The sequence below is a fragment of the Pangasianodon hypophthalmus genome, chromosome 8 (genome assembly GCF_027358585.1).
Source record: "Pangasianodon hypophthalmus isolate fPanHyp1 chromosome 8, fPanHyp1.pri, whole genome shotgun sequence".
Taxonomy (NCBI): domain Eukaryota; kingdom Metazoa; phylum Chordata; class Actinopteri; order Siluriformes; family Pangasiidae; genus Pangasianodon; species Pangasianodon hypophthalmus.
The window spans coordinates 24,939,128-24,955,635 of NC_069717.1; the positions used below are offsets into that span (position 1 = coordinate 24,939,128).

The 16,508-nt window shown below is 37.9% G+C and overlaps 1 protein-coding gene across 3 annotated transcripts; it reads right to left on the minus strand.

Moving 5' to 3' along the window:
- Positions 1–7,423: 7,423 nt before the first annotated feature.
- On the minus strand, positions 7,424–16,275 carry klhl22 (kelch-like family member 22). 3 transcript variants are annotated; one of them, XM_034306898.2, is made up of 9 exons: positions 16,131–16,214; positions 15,035–15,075; positions 14,506–14,775; positions 14,089–14,254; positions 13,338–13,649; positions 11,603–12,012; positions 11,139–11,331; positions 10,818–11,051; positions 7,424–9,069 (listed from the first exon to the last, which is right to left on the minus strand). In XM_034306898.2, the coding sequence occupies exons 3-9, from the start codon at positions 14,718–14,720 to the stop codon at positions 8,725–8,727; spliced, it is 1,875 nt and encodes a 624-aa protein (XP_034162789.1). In that variant the 5' UTR covers positions 14,721–14,775; positions 15,035–15,075; positions 16,131–16,214; the 3' UTR covers positions 7,424–8,724. The 3 variants fall into 3 exon arrangements, with proteins under 3 accessions (XP_034162789.1, XP_026781538.2, XP_026781540.2); XM_026925737.3 differs by lacking the exon at positions 15,035–15,075 and having other exon boundaries at positions 16,131–16,275; XM_026925739.3 differs by lacking the exons at positions 15,035–15,075; positions 16,131–16,214 and adding an exon at positions 15,498–15,853.
- Positions 16,276–16,508: the final 233 nt, after the last annotated feature.

Consider the following 16,508-nt stretch of genomic DNA (forward strand, 5'->3'; position numbering starts at 1 on the left):
TGTTTTTTTTCAGCCCAGCAGTCATTCTGAGTGCTTGAAATGGCTTATCATGCAAAAGCCATCCATAGTAAACCAGTAAACTGCCTATTGGTGAAAAAAGCTCAGATGAATGGTGCAGATCAGTGAATGAGCTACAGCTGGTTAATGGACAGTAAGTTAAAAAAGGAGTGTTATATAACCTTAGGAATGCATTCTTGAATGTTGTTTCATAAAACATTTTTTTTCGAGGATTGCTCTGTATTTGGTTACATCCATCTTGCTCTCAATCTTGACCAGTTTCCCAGTCCTTGCTTATGGAAAGCATCCCCAAATTATGATGCCATCACAACCATCTGTTTTGATTTCTGCCAAACATAGCACTTAGTAGCAAGACCAAAAAGTTGAATTAATTAATTAATAAACACACTCATAACACAAGATCCATTTCAGTGTCTCCTCCCTGGTGACATATGTCCTCCACTCCCAAGTCTCCTTTGTTTTCACAAAGACAAATGTCTTCAGATAATATGTAGTATAACGTCATAATTTTTCTCTGCACTTTTGAATTATTTCTTAGTATGGCATGGTAACTTTTAGTTCTGTTATTTCCCATTTGGACCACTATCTCTCTCTCTCTCTCTCTCTCTCTCTCTCTCTCTCTCTCTCTCTCTCTCTATATATATATATATATATATATATATATATATATATATATATATATATATATATATACACACACACACACACTGTATATCTATATCTATACAGTATATAGATAGATAGATAGGGGAAAAAGCACTCATAATTTCAAAAGTTCTAGATGTTTCAGAAAGGGAAAATCTGAATTTCTTTGAGCTTAGGCGTGAACCCTAATGTTAAGAGGTCAGTGAGGCTTTAATGTGTCTGGAGCTGATAAGACAACAGTGTGTCCTGGTGATGTTGTGCCACTAGATAAATACAGTGGTGTGAAAGACAGGGTGATAACAAGCAAGATCAGTGGGTTTGTGTGAACTTGGAAGCAGGGGTGAGTTCAACAAGAGGGCAAAGGGGATCATGGGAACATTGGCAGAGTTTAATGCAATTTAATAAATCTACTGAATGTGAATGTTTAAGATGTCAGAACATTAAGATGGTTGAAGTTGGTCACAGTGAATGATTCAAAGTGTTGGCATCTTCCGTCAAAACTGAGGCAACAGTTTACAGCTAACCTCCTGGATGTTGGCGATGTTGCTGGCAATAATGAAACCTCTCTAAATGGTGTTGCTATAACTCACCTCCACCTTGAGTGATAGATCAAGATAGGAAAACAGTGCACAGGGCTGAATGTGTGTGAGAGTATAATGGAAGTCAAGATGGTATGTAACTAGTCCTCTTCCAGCAGTACTTATAAAGCATGTTTTCAGTGCAGGAGCCTTTTCAGAAAGCCAGAAATTTGTGTTTATCAGATGGTTCCAGAAAACTTTTTAATTTCTGCTTTGGACCAGGCCTTTCTATACTCACCATCACTGATTGGTCAAAATAGAAGCTTTAGACCAGCAAAGCAGAAAGTAGAAGTCAAGATCATTTTTATACTCATCCAAGAACAATGTAGTTCTTGTTTCTCAGAAGATTCAAGAACCTCATACCTCACCTCAGACTGCAATGGGTCATAGAAAACTAGACTCCACTGCACTTTTAAAATCCTGTTCTGGACCAAGAGTCACTAGAGTGGGCCTTGCAGTGCTGTGCATCACAAATTGGTCCAATACAAGTGCCACTGAATGAACAAACATCTTGCATGCCATTCTGACAACTTCAAGGTTTTAGTGGACCAGAAAAGCAGAAAATTTCAGTTAAGCTTGTTTTCACACAGGTGACGATTTAAAAATGTTGCAGGAGTGTATTTTGTGCATGCTTTTAGTGATATGCTGCTTGTGGCAAATAGATGCAAAAAGCATGAAAATTGATGGCAGGTTTAAAAAGCTACATTAATGTTGACATCTTATTTCCACAACAAGGAAAAACAATAAAAAAACAACACAAATTCAGTCTCCATCTGCTTCACGGTCACTGTTACTTTGCTTTTGCTGTGTAATGAAATGTCAGATCTGTCACATCACTTTTGTCATTTTACATAATGGCAGTGGAAATGCAGACCAAATACTCTGCCAAGAACAGTGCGGTTCTTGTTCAGGAGAGTTCCTGAAAACTAAAAACTAAGAAGGTTCCAGAAACTCAGTGGAAACGTGCGAACTGTAAAACAATACATACCACTTCATTTTTAGTTACTGGACAGATTTTTAGTTCCTGCTCTGGATCAGGAACTATTAATGGAAAAATTTTGCAAGCGGGTATTTTCTACATGTACATGGTCACAGGCCCTGCAGTGGAAATGTAAACCAAATACTTGTCCAAGAATGATGTGGGTCTTGTTCAGTAAAGTGAGTCACTTTAGTTCCTCAGACTGCTTCAGAACCTTTGTGGAAATGCCCCTTTAAAGAAAAGTCAAGACTGCAATGTGTCACAAAAAACAATAACTACCACTTCATCAACAAAATGGAAGCGTGAATACATGTCTCTTTGAAGCACATTTGTCAGGTGAAACCCAGACACACATTTTTATGGCAATCTCCTCCTTTTTTGGCTAATTGTATCTAAGCAGAAGGGGATTGAGGAGGCAGGCCACACTGCAGCTACACATGTCATATGTCATGAAGACAGCAGGGGCCCTTTCAAGTGCAGAGTGACCTCGCTAGGGTTCTCTTAACTCTCCTGTCACACTCTGGCTCTAATGACCTGCCTCTTGCTCCATGAAACTCAACACACACACAACCAAATGAGACTGCATTTGGACACATGGCTCTTAGGAAATTTGTGTTCTAATGAAAGAGAGTATGTCTTATAAGGTGTAATCACTCCCCAGATACCAGTTCAGCAGTAAAGTCTCGGATGTAAAATGAAGTGTTAAGAGCTTCCCTGGGCCGAGTTACACACACACACACACACAAGTAGGATAATGGAGCTAAAGAGGTTTTTACACAATACAATACTTCTACAGGGATCTGTAGCAATAAGGTCTTCAGTGGACCATGCACTTAAAATCAGTCAGCTGAGACACCTGTGTGGTCGCTGTCAGTCTCACTCTCTAGTTTTGGGCACACTATGGTGTTTTATTATTATTTTTCAGAAATAATTATAATGTATTCAATTGTACGACAACAACAACAATAATAATAAACAATAAAAAACCTTCTTCTTCCTATTATTATTAGGGATCCAAGCACATAGTACTGGAACCCTGTTGTTTTTGTTTTCTTTTTTTCCCCATGCAGATCAAACCATATGTTCTAGAGACATGAAATTTGGTCAATAGGTAGTACTCCGTCCCACTGCTCAGGCAAGCAAGATGGGCCCAATCGGTGTAATGTTAGTGCTATAGCACAAGAGTTTACGTTTTGGCCCATATCTCGAGAACTGTAAGTCTTGCACTCAAATGTTTTTTGTCTCCTATTCCTTGGCTTAAGTCCACTCATTTCTGCCATGATTTTTTTTCCTAATTTACAAACTACTCAGCAGAGTGTAAACTTCAATAATTATAAAAAAAACTGGGATCTTTTTTAATTTTAGTGTGTCTTTTAGTAAAGATAACCTTTAGGAAATACATTTACTCACTCTAGACGATATTGCAGTTATCATGGGTTCGGTTTTTCATTTAGTTTTTACCTTTTTTTAGTATTTATTTAAAATTGATAATAGCTAGCTAATAGTATTATTGGTCCTGCACACTGTAGTGTTTTCCCTGCTAATTTTTAGCATTTATTTCTAGAAAGAAGCAAAATTATCTGCCAAGAAAATTAAAAAAAGTAAGGATTGAAATTAGTAAAAATGTCTAGAAGGTTTAATAATCTTTAATAATCTTATATTAGTTTACTGCAATCTTATAATAGAAAACACTACATAAATTTGACTATATTCAAGATATTTTCACTAGCTAAGATAGCCCTTTTTGCAGTGCAGGTTAATTAATCCTTAAAGCCTGTAACAGACGTAACTGCCGCTGATTTGCTGGGAGTCAGTTAAATTAATTCTGCTAATTTATTCGTAACAGTCCAGGATCTCCAGGAATTTCATCACACTGAGTTGGCAACCCTACTAACAAAACATCTTAGCAGTAAATTTACTTGACATTAAATGTTGCCTCACCTGATGGACCACCCATCGTAAATCCACTGTAAGCTCTGGGTTCTTTCTGTCTTTGATTCCACATGAGATCCAGTTCCAGTCCTGACAGATCATACTCTGCATGGGAGACTTAAACAGTTTCCATCGGTATTAGATTAGACATAGCCTACTGAACAATCACTAATCACTAAGCATGGCTATACACATAAATACATAAAACACTCTTGTGGATGAATGTATAATTAAATTAATTAACGAACTGCCCTCAATTTCGACAAAGACATGATTGTTTGTTCCTCCTCTCTCCTGCCCAGCCATGTATCTGAAACATGAGCTACCATCTCTGGTTTCATTTATGTCATTTCTAGAGCATTAGCAAGCTTAATGAATTAGAACAGACATCAACCTCATCTTTTTAAACTGTTTATAAGATGTCGACACAGCAGGGATGTAAGGGAGAGCCGGCAGAATTGTAACATGCTTGTTTTCTCTAAATGCACGCATGCAACTGCAACTTCATTTCATGCATATACAAGTACATCACTTCACCTTGTCTGTTGAATTAGAAAAATATTATTTTTATTTTATATATTTTCTAATATATTTTTGCCTCAAATGTTCATAAACTGAAATATGTGCAGTTGTGTACACTTATCTCTACATTATCGTTATCCTACCTTAAATAATAGAACCATAGTAACCTTATATGTTTAACATGTCACATGTTTAAATGTGCCTAATGGAAACTAAAATCTTTGTAATAATAACTTTTCCATGGCATATCACACACAGTAGTAGTGAATACAGTTTAACATAGACTTTCCTGATGCATGCAAGTTTGCAATGTTTTTGAGTGGTGTTACAATTCACACACATGATGTTACAACACCACCTTGCAGGTACAGTTGTAACAGTGCTTCCTGAAACTTGAAACTTGAAGTGAAAATGGCGAAACCTGCACATAATTTAAAAACATAAACATGTGCATGATGTTATGTTGGAAGTATTAAGTCTGTAATTTAAATAATTGTTGAGTACTTTAATACGAACCAAAAAAAAAAAAAAAATGTTAAGCTAAAAATGTGCTGGCTCTTGCCTATCTGCTTTAAATATTAATTAACATTTAATTTACCTGTTCTCCTTTTTCACTGTCTCTGTCTCTATAAAGTATAAACTACACACTACACATACACTGTTCCTAGGCAAATCATATTGTTGGAGAATCTGCCACAGTTCTGCTTGAGACTGTGACTGTCACTCTTTTTTGTCTGAAAAGTTCTCTATTACTTAATATGTTACTTTCTTTACTGACATACAAACATTTTCTGAAACATTTAATTTTGGCTGGAAAAGCAATGTTAAAAAAATCTAAAATGTTTACTGAGCCAATAACGCAGAAGTCGTAAAATAAACATCTAAGACAAAGTTAGTGTTAAAAAATATATAGGGTGCTGTGGAGTTTTGCACAGTACTGTGTGTATATATATATATATATATATTTTTTTTTTTTTACAAATCCTCTTGTTCCATCTTGACTACTGAACTATGAAAAAGGGAAGAGTCACAGGAGGAAACCGCTCAGAAGTGCAAAGCTTAAATCCACTCAACACTCTTAGAATGGCAGTTCTGTTCATACAGTCAGCTAATTTCTCTATTTGAAACAAAAAATCCCCAGTTTCACTTTGGGCACTATTAAGTTTAACTGGTTATGGAAAACAAAAATCGTCTCTATTTGCATTTTATCATCATGACAGCTTTTTCATTTAAAACACACTGGTTTAATCTGAACCGAGCACAGCATTTTTATGTTTATTGACGGGGTTTGGAATATAAAAGTGACAAGTCATTTATTTATGTATATTCCCCTAACAGTGTATATGGGATATAGTAACTACAATTTGACCTGAGCTTTCCCAGCAGATGTCACCTGAAAATTAACATTTGGATTTAAATGGAAAAAAGTGTAGGTCTGTATGGAATATAGGAATGTTTCATAACTTCTTATTGCTTTTATATTCTAAGACAAATGTGGGTAATAAATGCAAGATTAAAAGATTAATGATGGACTTTCTTATTTATTTTACAAAAAATGTGTGATATACTGTAAATATGCACAGGCTGCAATTTTTTTTTAATCCAAAATCTTATTAATTGGATCACGTTCAACAGAATAGAATCGATTTATTTTTAATTCACGCTTTAGATAAGGAATTACAAATGTCTGCGGTTGAGCTGCCTGTTTAAGGTGGCAGTAGAAAGGGATATTGAGAACACTGGACCAGTAATACAATTTTATTTTTGCAACTACAAACTTAATGAACAATGAATGTTTCCGACTGCTCAGATATGAAATGACAATCAAATATTTATAGTCTTTAGTCTCCCACACACTAGACTGGATGAGACATCATATTAAATATGGGGGAAAAATCCTGAGGAAAACCTTTTTTTTTTTAAATTATTTTTTGATCTATCACTTTTTAGATAATCAACAAGTTATCATGGTAAAACTTTATGTTTGTGAACTTGAACTGATAAATCCAGCTCCCACCAGAAAATCCATGAAAATCATGTCAGTTTAGAAACTAATCATACTTTAACACAGTTCAGACATATATATTACTACGATACTAAACCTTCATAATATCAAGAGTGGGAAGTCAAAAACAAGGTATGTGTGTTATCTTTTTACTCACCTTGGATATTTTACCCCAGTAACTTGATGAATGAGGAGTACTGCTGGTGATAGCAATGTCCAGTTTTCATTCATGCTGGTTTTATAACTGGTGGATATATTATGTGATGAAACACTCATTGTAATCCCATTGTAAACAAAGGAAAAAGTTTGAAATGAATTTTCTGAACACTACATATTGGAATTAAGGTGGCAAAGGTGTGTAACCATGGGGTAGAGCTGCACCTTAATGAACAATATTTAATATTGAAAACGTTCAACTTTTGGGTTTTGGTTTTCGCCCTTATTGCCATCAGTTACATAATAAATGTAAATAATTGCATCTCATTTCCACACACTATAGAAGTATATTAAAAAAGTTTTCCATACAACTGAAGAGTCCATATAACAGTGCAAATTTCAAATCCCTATTATTAATATAAATGTATGCTTTTATGACACACTGTTAACATATTGTTAATGACATAAGTACTTCTAGCATTTGGTCAGTAAGGGCTTTTCATTGCAAATTAATTACAATTGAAAAGTATCATCATAGAATTCATTAAGAACAATGGGGTTTGTTTGGAATTTGAATCTCTCATGACATTTTCAGTGCTGAACAGTTTATTTTATTTACAACCAGAAAAGCTCCACCTTCTGCAGTCTCTCTGTTTAAGCCCACAGACTATAACCTTTATGTACATGCATAGTTAGTTCCTTTTTCATTCTTATGAGCCACATGAAACAATGCAAACTTTCAACTCTTTATCCAGATTAACGGTCTCTTAGACAAGTGACTTGCAGCAACGCTTTGGAAAGGCAAAAATTTTAAGAGATCAATTAAAAAAACCTTAACTCTAGTTAAGGTATCTATGTTTCTTCTACGTTTCGTAAATAATTTCTTTGTGCAACCCTCAGACTAAAAAATCTACAAGAAACTGAAAATTCAGTGAAGAAGGAAGGCGAAAGTCAGAGTCAGTGCAAAAAACAAACTGCATGTAAAGCAGTTTCATCATAACTGCATTAAAACATTCTCATAAAGTTACTGCCGGTGAAGTTTTGGACACAACAGAAAATCACAATGATACATAATTATGCATCAACATAAGAGAATCAGGAAATAAAATGTGTCATGCAATTTACCTGTATGCAGATCAGAAAAACAAAACAATGAAAATGCAGACTTCACATCCTTACCTCATACATAATGCTGTGAATAACACAAATGTACGATCATTTTGCTTGTGTTTAAAGAAGAAGCCTCCATTTTTCTCTCGAAGTTAATAAGAACATCTAAATAACAATAAACGAAATAAATAGAAAACTTCACCACATCAACAGAGTACACGTTTCTGCGTGCAACGTCTGTCAGACAAGTCCCTGCGTAAGCTGTTACTATAGAAATGATAATGTCCTAGAACAAGCGCATTAATGTAAACCTGTGTTTTGAATTACAACAGGAATTACTGTTGCTGTCAGCTGTTGTTATAGAAAGTTAATCAACACCTTCTGACCAATGAGAATGGAAAATTTAACAGCACTGTGGTACAGGATTATTTCATTTACAGGATTATTGTTGCTGGAGATTAAAATCTAATTCATGTATTGATTATTTCATTTAGTTTGTACAGAATTCATTTTTGTTACTGTTACATAAAATATTAGCTACATTATTGAGTACAGCAGGTTTATAAATGACATTTTGGCTGAAATTATGTTAGCAAACCTAAATATTGTGTAACCTGGTTGTGCCTGTAAGTATTGTGATATGATATGTTTGCCACATTACCCACCCCTAAAGTACACACCAGCAGGTACTCACGGCATGGCTTTGGAAAAGGAGGTAACATCCCACCAACACACAGTCAGTTATTGAGACTGTGAGATTACTGATTCTAAAACCTGCCTCAGCCATCCTCGCTGGAGTGGTCCGAATCATCCCAGTCCACTGCCTCCCATGATATTTTGGCTCGGCGTGTGGTGCTGCGAGCCTGCGAGAGTGTGTTTCTAGGCATCAGTGCCACGCAGGCAGACAGGCCCGACACTCGGCTGTCCAGAGGAGCGCCGCTCTCCCAGCAGTCATCCTCAGGATCGTAGACATGCACATACTTCATGCGGCTGCCTTTGTCATGTGACCTCCCACCCAACACGTAGATCCGCCCATCTAGCACAGCCATGCCAGGCTCACCATGCCCCGCTGGCAGAGGACACACCACAGACCAGGAATCTTCAGCCGGGTTATAGCACGCCACCTGCAGGAACGTGAGAAGTGTTACTGTCTCGCAACTTTTTCAAATTGTTTTGTTCAGAGAGCACAATAAAAGATGTCTTTTGTTAGGGGGCTCATTTCTATATTTCAGGTTTCTGCCATATTATGATTAGATTTTATCTAATTTATTTTGTCAAGCGTATATTCTTTACAATTCACAATGCCAGTCAAAAGATTGTGAAAATCGCGCGAAAAGAAGTGGTAGCTCAGCGGTTAAGAGCGGTTTCTGATCAGAAGGTTGAGAGTTCAAATCCCATTATTGCCAAGCTGCCACTGCTGGGCCCTTGAGCAAGGCCCTTAACCCTCAACTGCTCTGTTGTAGAAATGAGATAATTGTAAGTCGCTCTCAATAAGGGCGTCTGGTAAAATTTTGAATATCTGGAATTTCTCATGTCTTATTACAGTTTAATCACTTTTAGTTCCACAGAATAGTATATCTTCTATTATAGAAAGTTATATCTTTGTGGAACTTATTAACTGCTTGCTCTCAGATCCTAACTGTGTTAACCTTAAATTAAAAAATAATTATGTGGTGCTTAATTAGAGTAACTATGGTTACTCTAATTCTTTGTGGTTACTCAAAATCTTTTGACTGGCGTTGTAAGTTGGAAAGAATATACACTTGATAAATTAGACAAAATCTAATCATAATATGGCAGAAACCTGAAATATAGAAATAAGCCCCCTAACAAAAGACATTTTTTATTGTGATGATGATTTTGGTTTTTTCAGATTAAATTAGATCTAGATTATTCCAATAAAATAAAGTCAATTATCTTTTCTTCACAATAGCCAAATGTTTGGCCCATGCCACTTTGTCATGTATGTCAGTGTAGCTGCTGAATCATGTGAAATTTACTTGGCACTGTTGAAGTTTCATACGCCTGACCACATAATCGCTCAACCACAGTGTTTGCATTGCATGCAGACAGTAGTCATAAATAACATGCCCTGGATGTGAGCAAAAAATGTGGCTGTCATCACCGATATGGCTCTGTATATGATGGGACAAAAGTAGGGCTTGACAAGCAGGCTGGCTGCTGTTAACCCAGCACTCACAGCATTTCACTGTATCGCTCACAAATCAATAATGTGCGCTAAACTGTGTTGGAAAGTAAGAGAGATATTGGGTACTGTCATGAGACTGGTAAACTTCATTCGAGAGTTCAAGTCTACATAACCACCATTTCAGTACTGTTGGAGGAAATGTCAGCAGAAAACCACAATCTTTTGCTGCACAATGATGTGTGCTAGCTAAGCAAGAGCTGTGTGATGGAGAGAGTGCTAAGACTCTCATAAGACAGATTTTCTTAGCTTTAGCAGACAGCCAGTGGACTGTAGAGGCCTAAGCATAGACATATAGTCAGCTGGAGATCTTGGAAGTGTCAAAATCTTTCAGTGATAAACGTAGTTCCCTAAGCTATATAATGTATAACCCACAAGCTGCTACTACTACTACAACTACTACTACTACTAGTACTAGTAGTAATAATAATAAAGCTGCACATTGAAAAAAAGAAAAAAAAAAACTTAAACTGTTATAATGAGTGGGCTTTGGCTTGGAGGAAACTAATTAGAGAAACTTTGAATTAGCATATTAAAAATCCATTTAAAAAAGTTAATTTAAACAAAAATGCTAAAATATATATTTGCTATATATTGCTAAAATATATAACATCCAACTTCACTTCATTGAGTTCAACAGCAAAGTGCCTGTTAATGTGTACTAGCCTTCAGAACATCCCGTCTGTAGCCGCAGCCATCATTGCTTCCACCGACGACGTAAGCACGCCCTCCATACACCGCCATCCCGTGCCAAGCTCGCTCCACAGGGCCCTCAGCACACGCGCTCCACTGGTTGGCACAAGGGTCGTAGCAGTAGGTCTCCTTCAGGTAGGCCATCCCACGCCGGCCACAAGCGATGTAGATCTTCCCATCAACCACTGCTCCAGCATGGGCGTACACCTAGAAAATTATGCAAAAATTCCTGCAGTGGCACGATACACAGAATCGCAAGAATCACACGTGTAGTTGCACCAAATTCACGGCTACCTCACGTTTGAGTGGAGCCACATACTCCCAGGTGTTCGTTTGAGGATTATAGCGCTCCACACATTCCAGCTCGGTGGTGTAGTCACGACCTCCTATGGCGTAGATGTAGCCATTCGCCACACACACACAGTGGTCAGCATGCTGCTGCTGAAGAGATTCAATATCACACCAGGAGTTGTGTCGAGGATCGTATCTGGTAAAGTAAGGCACACTCAGGATGTCTTAAACATTTAAACAGCAGACACTGAAGACTATTCAGCCACAACCATAATGTGTTATTATGAATGCATTTTACGACTCGGTTCAACACACCCTGCTTTTACATTACTGCAATAACACCGACATGTTAGCGTAGTCTGGCTGAACCTTGATGTTAAGGCTTGTCAAGAAGAGGTGATAATGATATTATTATAAACTTTTATTAATTCATAAAATGTTATAAAATACTATGGATACTTGCTCACCTCCAGCACCGTGACTCAGCTCTGAACCCGCTTGTGTTGTTGTCTCCACCCACCAGGTAAACAAAGTTATTCAGCAACGCGATGCCCATGTTGGACATGCGGGGTGCACCATCCGCCCCGAGGTTGCGCCACTCTCCCCAGGATAAGTGGAACACCTGGAATCGTTCGTCGTTGTCGGCCAGCATGCCAGACGAGAACATGCCTCCGAACCCCAGAATGCAGTGGCAGTTGGAGCGTGGCTGGCTCAACGGGCTCTGCATGACTGGCTGCCAAAGTTTGTTGCTGTGGTAGCACAGGGCAAAGGAGACGGTGTTACGCAGCTGGCTTGGCTGCAGACGGCCATAGATTTGCTGCAGGGCGGCTTGCTCCATGAGACAGAACCGCACAGCATCCATCATGCGCATGGGCTCCTAAACACAAATGAAAACCCAGGAAGCACAATTAATCGTCATAAACGTAATTGCGATTAATTATTTATTTGTGTTTTATGTTGCCTATACACCACTTCTAACATATAAATTAACTATAGTGTAATAACACACAGCTCAGGCTGCACAAACACAGACAATTACACACACAAGCTGTTTTGTGTTTTTCTTCATCACTATGTTGTTTCTCTACCATCACAATGCCTTAGGTGTATGACTGAAATTCTATAAGAAACTGGACTAATTTGGAGCTTAAATCAAGCGGCTACAACATTATGGTATAACACAAACCCTGACCATCTTGCAACCACAGCAGCACCAATGTCTCCTACTCACGCTAGGACTCAGTTAAAAAATACACATACCACACGGCCAAATTACATTATTTTCTTTATATTATTTACTTTATAGTAATTAAACTTCATAAATTTGGTAAAGTAAGGCACTCTCAGAATGTCTTAAACACTTAAACAGCAGACACTGAAGACTATTCAGCCACAATCACGTGTCATTATGAATGCGTTTTATGACTCGGCTCAACACACACCCTGCTTTTACATTACTGCGTTAACACCGACATGTTAGCATAGTCTGGCAGAACTTTGACCTTGAGGCTTGTCAAGAGGAGGTGACAATGATTTGATTATAAACTTTTGTTAATGCATGAATCATTATAAACTACTATTGTTACTTGCTCACCTCCAGCACCGTGACTCAGCTCTGAACCCGTTTGTGGTGTTGTCTCCACCCACCAGGTAAACAAAGTTTAAAAAATAAGTCAGTTAATTTGCACAGTTCCCTTATCTCTATGTCCAGACCTTCTAATTAAAGTGTTAACGTGGGGATGGGAGACATACTGACATTGCCATTGATGGCGTTTTGGCAAGAAAACCATGTGTAACTGAACTACACCTAGGCTATTTTTTGTTTAGAAAAAAACAAAAACTTGTGTGGGCACAATTTGATTAATTTCAGAGCATGAAAGTAAAGTAAATAAAGTAGCTAAACCTTTTGCAAGTATTGCAGGTATGATTTAGTGTCCCTACCCACTACACTGTGGGCAAAAAATGTTTTACTGGCCCCCGTACCGTACTCACTGACTTGTTCTTTATTTCAAGTCTCTCTCACAGGAGCAAGCAGTTCTCTCAGACACTCTATCTGGTTATTCTAATCCTGTTCTCAAAGAACCAAATTTGGAAAAAATTTATATTTAAATTACGTTAAGCAACGTACGAAGAACAAGGCCTTGTCCTTAATATGTAATGCATTATATTCATTCTTAGTGTGCCTGGAGCAATGTGTCTCACCTGCAGGCACACTTGATCCTTCTCCACCTGCTCAGGGCTGTAGTAATAGTGCAGTGCTGCCTCGAACACCTCGCTCTCTGAGCTCACCTCCAGCTCATCACTCGACAGCACATGCAGCACCTTCTCAGCCGGGAGCTGGCGGTATAGAGGTGTGTGTGAGAAGGTCTGGATGTTCTTCAGGAGGTACGAGTACACGTTCTCGCTAAGCTGCTCCAGCCCGTAGGTGTCGGCCAGCTTCTCCACCTCCAGGATATTATCGTTGTCCAGCCAGGAGAAGAGGAACTCACAACAGAAGCCAATCACATCCTGGACCTGAAGGAAAGGAAGGGAAGGAAAGAATGAAAGAAAAGAGAAAGACGTAAAGAAAGAAATGAACTTTTCATCACACAGTATTGAAAAACTCTTCTGGCTGGAATAAATTCCTTTAGGAACGCGACATCTCTAGCTGATTTTACTTTTCTGTACAGTGTTTATGCTCTTCTTTATGACTTTGTTCACATAGCATGACAAATTCCTTTTATTTGTGATTCATTTTATTTTAATACAGTGTCTGCATTGCAAATTTCACCATGGATTATGTTTTACATAAGGGCAACATCCAGTGATGGTTTTAAACATATGTGATACAGAAAACAGCGACAAAAACTGATGGCATGTCAGCATTCATGAAGCTAAACCAAGCACAATTTTGAAGCTCCATGATGGTTAGGCGCAGAGAGAGAGGAGCGAGCTGAAGGGATGAAGGCTTTACCTGCAGGAGTGTGGCAGCACATAACACCTCCTGCACCGTGTCCAGATCCAGCTCCAGCTCAGACGTGTAGATGAAGTCTAGCAGTTTGGTCATGGCAGTGTGTGTGACTCCATGAATGGGGATCTCAGTCTGCTGCATCTCCCGCAAACCCCCAGCAAACATGCCTCTAAAAGAAGAGAAAAAATAATATATCAATACAGTGTAACTATGAGATCCAAAATTTGGAGTATTTTTGGAAAAAGATAACCACTAAATAAATAATCTTTGTTGAACAATTTTTACGGCGCTGTGTTTACATGCAGTGTTTTGTCCATTTGAATGGAACCCTGGTGTGTTTTCCCCCAGGGGTGATTCTATAGGCAGGTGAGAACAGGTGTAGACCAAATCAACCAATCTGAGAGCTAATAACCTGCTCACCTGAAGTAGTCACAGGAAGCAGCCAGGAGGATGCGGTGAGCTTCAACAGGTTTCCCCTCCACCAGCAGCACCACATCAAATAGTATTCGTCCTTCACGCAGAGCCAGAAGCCCATCCATCAGCCCTTGTGAGTGTGTGCTGCTACGGTACCTCTGCTTGACATACCTCCCAACCGATCTTGCCCCAGCCAGGGCTGAGTCCACCTCGTCAGCCATCTTTGCACCACTAGATTCAAGCTCTCCTGCTGCTGATCACATTGCCTGAGTCTTCCTGTGGTATGCAAGATTATATGTTATTTAAAGAGCAGTGTGAAATGTCATGGTATGATGAGTTGTGGAGCATTATAAATACTATTACACAAACACAGATAAGCAGCTGCATCATTAGTATTATTATTACTATTATTATTATTATTATTTTTCAGTTTCGTATCGCTCCACTAGCTTCATGTCATGTTTCCTCCAAATACCAAACATACAACACAGAAAAGTTGTAACTCTTTCGTTCAAGCCAAAAACAACAAACTTACAGTTTTGTGTAATCTGTGTGATTATCAGCTTTCAGTTTCTCCTCCAAAGGCATTTTGGGGGAAAAAGGATGAGTAAACAATCCACATTGCAAATTATCAGCCCAAAATGAAGTCAAATCTCTGTGTAATCACGTGACACGACTGCCACTGATTGGCTGCATGAATCTACAGTCTGGGCTAAAAAGAAATCAGCCCCAGCCTCACTTCTCACTTCTTCATACCATATTGTGTGGTTTTCCTGCGACCCTTGGTGGACATTTGTTAACAGCAAATAATCTGATCTGGATACGGAAACTGAAACCTTATAGTGATATGAAAGACACAAAGGGTTCAGACCTGCTAACATGTACACCAGCCAGCCTGCTACAAATAACCTTTATGGCATGTTTAGTCAAAGTTATCTCTCATATTTGTGTACATTCAATGCATAAATGCTCCAGTGGTCATAAAAATGCAAACATACCTGCTAAGGAAGCGCATTACTTCAAAACAACGCTGCTAGGTTACTAAAAAACTTCCTGTTAGTCGCCTCTCAGAAGAATTTTAGGCTGAATCCCAAATGCCTTCCTTTTACATTTAGTGCGCACCACGTAGGGCGTTGAAGCCTACAATTCGTGCCATATATAGTGCGCTTATGAAGTGTATAGCGATACATTGGGACGCAACACAAGGCTGCACATAAAAAAACAAATAAACAAACGAAAAAACAACCAGCACTGCTAGTTTCATATATATAACAATAATTAGGTACCTGGCTAAAGAGCACGCGCACAATTTAATGACTGTTTATTAAAGCACCATAGAAATAGTGCTTTTATTTATTTATTATTATTATTATTATTATTTAAAGAAGAACAACATTACTTGAAATTGAAATGTTTATTGCGGCTGCATATTTGATATGTTATGGTGTATCTGCACAGCGTCCAAATAACGTATACAGAGTTAACACATCTGTGGTAAATATATATATATATATTTCTAATTATCGCTATACGAATTACGTTACTGCTGCTTACTGAATAAAAACATCCCAGAATAGGTCATGTTTAAAAATATAAAGAAATACGGAACAGTAAAGAATAAAAGCTGATACCTTGTATAGAATATCAGATATTTTGCACTCTCACTGCCGTCAGTGTATTTGCGGCTAAGCTAACTCTTACTTTCAGGCTGCCACCTGACGTCACGCACAAAAACAATCCTCACTTCCGGTGGGGTGGGAAAACCACGCCCCTTCTGCATACACCCTGTTGTGATTAGTCAGAAGGTCCGAAAGATAAAATTAGTTAGGCTTGGAATAATAATAATAATAATAATAATAATAATAATAATAATAATAATAATAATAATAATAATATACTTGAAAAAAAGAGCATTATATCAAAATCATACTCAATGAAAAATTCTCAAAATGATAATTTTTATACGTATAATGATATTTTATAATACTACTGATACTGATTGTAAATAA